The 5,961-nt window shown below is 37.2% G+C and overlaps 1 protein-coding gene across 1 annotated transcript in view; it reads left to right on the forward strand.

Moving 5' to 3' along the window:
- LOC106872674 (bromodomain adjacent to zinc finger domain protein 2B) overlaps positions 1–5,961 on the forward strand; it is a 268,130-nt gene that overhangs the window by 202,377 nt on the left and 59,792 nt on the right. Inside the window, exons 12-13 of the mRNA XM_052974123.1 lie at positions 910–950; positions 1,079–1,171. Of these exons, the coding sequence (XP_052830083.1) occupies positions 910–950; positions 1,079–1,171 (134 nt within the window). The remainder of the gene's footprint in view (positions 1–909; positions 951–1,078; positions 1,172–5,961) is intronic.

Here is a 5,961-nt window from a genome sequence, read left to right on the forward strand (position 1 = left end):
CTACAAGACACAGGAAATCTCTAAAGAAAATCTGAAGTAATTTCTGCCCTCCACTTCTTCTCAACAACATGGTTGTGCCTCTAAGTTCCGGTTCTTTTCTACTCTAGGCACAAGGCCCGAAATTTTGGGGGAGGGGGCAGTCGATTAGATCGACTCCAGTATGCAACTGGTACTTAATTTATCGACCCTGAAAGGATGAAAGGCAAAGTCGACCTCGGTAGAATTTGAAGATAGACGAAATGCTGCTCAGCATTTCGCCTGGCGTGCTAACATTTCTTCCAGCTCCCTGCTTTAATTTAAGTTCAAATTCTGCCACAGCCAGGATCAATAAAATAAATACCAGTTAAGCACTAAGGTTGATGTAATCGCCCCCCCCCCTCCACACCAGTGCTTAACTGAGGTCAGTTACATAGATCTTGTGCCTGTTGTAGAAAGAATTATCATCATCATCATTATTATTATTATTATTATTATTATTATTATTGGTTAGATCTTTGGTCTGAAGGAAGGCACTGTGGTCAATGGCTTAACAGAATTCTGAGACCAGTAAGATTACTGCAGAGTTAACATTTTTCTTGAAGAGATGCAATTACAGACAAAACCATGAATTAGGAAGGAATTCCAGAAGATTGCTTTGAGGAGAATTAGGCATAGGAATTAGCGCTGGACTGGGGGTGGGGGTGGGGAAGAACAGTATGTGTGGCAAGAGGAAATGGATGTGTATGTTGAGAGTAATACCTGAGTAGAGCTGGCATGAGACAAGCCAACTCTGAGGAGGAGAGGTCATTACAAGAGTATTAGCATTGAGAGAAGACAGAGGCTAGAATATGTTGGCAAGTGACTTTGTGACATGACGTACATTCTTCTCTTGTGCCAATTGTATCTTATTCAATGGCTGTGTCCTTCTAGTACATCTGTACTTGGACAGATCCAGTCTATCCAAACTGTGAGTGAGAGATTAACAACTAAAAACCACTTGCAAATTAAAACACATGCAACAAAGTGCAACATTTTACATCATGTATTATATTTTACTGGTGATTGCATCATGTAGTTTGTTTTTTTTTACTTTGTGCAGAAGCAGCACAACAAGCAGCAGAATTGAAAATGCAAAGGAAATTAGAACGACAAAAGCAGAAAGAAATGGCCAAAAAGGTTAAACAAATAAAAGGTCAGTTTATCTATATGGCTTTGCAGTTTAAAAAATCGTTTAATTTTTATTTACAGGCCCTCCTTTCTTTCTCTATCTCGCCCTCACTCTCTCACACACACACACACACACACATCTGTATTCTGGGCTACAGAGCTTCAATTCATGTTTTACTGAATTTTGGCTTAAGTTTATTGATTTCTCACTTCAAAAGAATTTTATTTTCAATACTTTTATAAAAATATTTAAATTTTTTTTTTCTGCATTGGAATTCAATAATTTCTTTATTGAAATTCAATAAAAGAACAACCATAATAATTTTTTTTTTTCTTCTTCAGCCTCCTCTTCATTGCTGTGTTCGCTTCCTTTTTCAGTTAGACATTTTTAATTTAGTTTCTTTTCACAAATACACACCGGCAAACACAAATGCATATACATATCGTGCCTGTATATATATGTGTGTGTGTGTATATATATATATATATATATATATATATATATATATATATATAGTGTGTGTGTATTAAAGCTCCTGTTGCTTATAAAGGTATATCTAGATGCACATTTCAAAGGATAAGAATCTAAGAATGGTGAAGAATAGAAAACAAAACAAACAAAATGGTTATAATGTACCAGTGTGTACAAGACATGTAGAGTATGAGAAGATAAGGAATAGCAAGTAGTTAGACTTTTTACATTTTCAACCGTTTCATTGTTCACAACGTCCATCTGTAGGAACTTTTACACACACACACACGTATATATATATAAACATACATACACTCACATGCATACATGTGCACGCACATACACACACATGAGCATGTGCACTTGCATGTAAAGGACCTTGGGCCAAAATTCACTACTCATAAAGCATTGGTCAGCCTGAGACAACAGTAGAAGCCACTTGGCCAAGGCAACACACTGTGCTGTGAAGGTCATATCTGGAAGCATGTGGCTGCCAAGCAAACTTCTTGATCACATGTCCGTTGCCACCCTTTATCATACCACTTCCTGTAACGAAGGATGGCATCAGATACTCCTACCATCAGCTTTCTTTACTCTTCATGATCACTCTTTCTGTTGAAATTCACCTCTCTCTCACTCTCTCTCTCTCTCTCTCTTCATCATCTATCTCAATTGCTACCTATCACTTGCTCTCTCTCTCTCTCTTACTATCTCTCATTGTTAACATACATCACTCTCTTTCACTTCCATTACTGCCCCCTTCATCATCCTGTCTCCTTCTCTTACTCACTCTTCCCAACCCCCACCCATCATACCACCCATGATGCTTTTCTATTCAGTATTCTCATTACCAATAACCCACTGTTAGTTGCTGCCTATCACTGTTTCTCTACCATTACTCCCTCCTCCTACAAGTCAATTGCTCCTGTCTGTTCCCCCACCAACCCAACCTCTTATACTCATATTCTTTCTTCTCTTACCTGAATTTCCACTTGGTCATCATTGTTTTTTCTATTCACATTTACTTTGGACACATAACGACAATGTAAAGTGGGCTCTTTAGCTTTGCAGGAGACAGAGCAACCTTAATCTGAACTAAGAACTAATACCGAATAAAAGAGACTCTTTTGTTCCCCCATATGAGAGGACCCCTCTGTTACCAATGGCATTTTAAAATGCCCTCTGTCCACATTGTATCACTGTGCCAGCCTGACTATTGGATGTTCCTATACATCACTGATCACAATGCACTTCCAGCTCTTTTATGCTTACACCACTCTTTTCCATCTTTACCCAAATCATTTATCTAAATCCTCTTCTCATCATTGTAGAGGCCTTCCGAGTCGCCTTCTCCAATCTCTTGGATGATAATTGGCAACTGCACAAATCCACCTGGTGTCTTTGAACCTTGTGGTATATTCGGCCTAGCTGAACTTGAACTTTTGGTATTCTGTGATCATGTCATTCATTCCATTCTGTTCTTGAATTACCTAATTTTGGATCTTCTCTCACAGTCTCATGGATCTTTCCCTGGCCCCTTGCATCATGGCCACTCTAAATCGTTAAATGGGGTTTTTGCTGCTACTGTTTCTCTGTGTGTGTCACATGACAAAGACCTCATCAAAATTTTGTGAAACATCCTTTACAACTTCCTTTTGAACTACTGCAAAAGATGACCTCTTCTCAGTCATCTGAAATAAGAATAAGGTACTATATTGTATATGCTGCAGCAAAAGACAAGAAATCACACAGCAACAGTGTTAGCAGGGCGCTCTTAACAACATTATAAAACACTAGGAAAGGCAATATACTGGGGCTTGTAGTGTTTAGTGACAAACAGTAAACCACTGCAGGCATAAGAGTAACATTGAGCTCCTAGACACATAGGGGTTTCTAGTAAACAGCCCAACGGGTCTGCCTTTTGTGATGGCTGGTTTGTTGACAAATTTACACCAAATACATTCTTTTTTTTTAAAATTTATTTTTTTAATAAATATATAAGGTGCAGGCATGGCTGTGTGGTTAAGAAGCTTGCTATACAACCACATGGTTTTGGGTTCAGTTCCACTGTGTGGCACCTCGGGAGCAGGTGCCTTCAATGCCTTGAGAGTGAATTTGGTAGACAGAAACTGTGTGGAAGCTCATCATATATACGTGGGGGCGGGGGTAATTCTTTGTGTTTGTCATTTCTTGGCTGCTGGTGTTGGTTTGTTTACATCCCTGTAACTTAGTAGTTTAGCAAGAGACCTGTAGAATGCATGCCAGACTTTAAAAAAAGAAAAAGTATTGAGATTAATTGGTCTCTTCAAGATATTACACCACCATGGCTGTGGTCCACTGAGTGAAACGAGTAAATGATAAAGATATATGATGATTATCGTTTTTAAAATCATTAAAATTTAGCAGAGTTTCAGTAAAGGTGAAATGAGCCAATTCCCCAAAATTAGTGGTCATAATTTACAATTTCTGAGAGTCCAGAATTCTTTAATCAGAATATTTCTATATAACACAGGTTGTGTGTGTGTGTGTGTGTGTAGCGTATGTACATATATGCCAATTTTTCTGTTGATATTAAGAAATATCATGTTAAAATGTTAAAAATTGATTCCTGAAAACAATGCGCAGTTATGATGGCACTAAATGTAACTAAACCAATCCTATTCCAGCTGTTTAAGAAGATAAATTAAAGCACTCATTTATTGATTTTGTGCCGATATTTTTCAGATATTGGAAATTTGAGAAGAAACAACAAAAGCATTCTCTATTTTGGCTAGATTGAACTAACATTTTTATAATATATAATATTTTATTTTATTTTTCCTATCTCTTTGCCATTTGATTCAGAAATGTACTAAATTATGAACAATGAGCTGTAGTGGGAGCAATAAACTAAACAAAAGCGAAGGATATTTTTTCATCCTGTTGCTCCGAGGAGTCTGAATATAATTTGGATGTTCTTTTAAATCTTTTCCTTCAATGATCCCTACTTAACTATCTTTGGCAAGATGACAGCATCATTAAAGAGCCAGGGAAAATGCTTTGTGGTATATCTTTTTGCTCTTTACATTCTGAGTTCAAATCCTGTTATGGCCATTTTTGCCTTTCACCCTTCCAAGGTTAATTAAAATAAAATACTGTCGAGTACTAGAATTGATGGTACTTACTTCCCTCAAATTTGCTGGCCTTGTGCCAAAATTAGAACATATTATTAAGGCAGCGAGCTTGCAGAATCATTAGCACGCCAGGTAAAATGCTTAGCAGCATTTCATCTGTCTTTATGTTCTGAGCTCAAATTCCACCGATTCAACTTTGCCTTTCATCCTTTCAGAATTCATAAATTAAGTACCAGTGAAACACTGGGGTCAATGGAATCAACTTATCCCCTCCCTCAAAATTTCAGGACTTGTGCCTTTAGTAGAAAGAGTTATTATTATTATTATTATTATTATTATTATTATTATTATTATTATTGCCTTTGCACAGCTTCTAACGCTGGAGATGTACTACAGTGCCAGCTGTTCACAACCAGAGAACTAAGGTGACACCTCTTATTTTTCGTGCACCTTCCGGAGTATTCGAGCAGTTCCAAGCATTGCTGTTTTCTGCAAGTGCGCCACCATTATTGCAGCCCCTATTTGTTCCACGTACTTCTCAAATTTTTGCTCACTGTTACCAGGGCTCATTATTATTATTATTATTATTATTATTATTATTATTATTATTATTATTATCATCATTATCATTATTATTATCATCATCATCATCATCATCATCATCATCATCATTATTATTATTAATTATCATTATTTCACTTCTCAGACTTCTTAATTTCTCTTGCTCTGGCTAATTCTGTAAGAGCAGACCTGTTGTCAAGGGTTTCACAGGGTCTGCTTCCACAATACCTATCACTCAAGTACCAATCTCAAGATATGTGTGCTGTCCTCAATAAAAAGCAGTTTTCTGAGCATCTTCTACCCTCATGTCACGCCCAATATCCCCAACAAATTTCTCAAACCTGGTTGTTGATAATTTTTTTTATTATTAAGTTTGGTCTTTGTGGCCAATAAAGAAAACATTATTATCATTATTATTATTAAGGCAGAAAGTTGGCAGAATTGTTAACATGCCAGACAAAAGAAGGATCAGTCTTAACACTTCTGCTATGGAGTATAGCCTTCTTGATTGCAGCAAGGCACCAGGTATCTCAGTCCTTTGTCATCTCACATGAAAGGTTCATATCATCATCATCATCATCATCATCGTTTAACGTCCGCCTTCCATGCTAGCATGGGTTGGACGATTTGACTGAGGACTGGTGAAACCAGATGGCTACACCATGCTCA

The sequence above is a fragment of the Octopus bimaculoides genome, chromosome 17, assembly GCF_001194135.2.
Source record: "Octopus bimaculoides isolate UCB-OBI-ISO-001 chromosome 17, ASM119413v2, whole genome shotgun sequence".
NCBI lineage: Eukaryota > Metazoa > Mollusca > Cephalopoda > Octopoda > Octopodidae > Octopus > Octopus bimaculoides.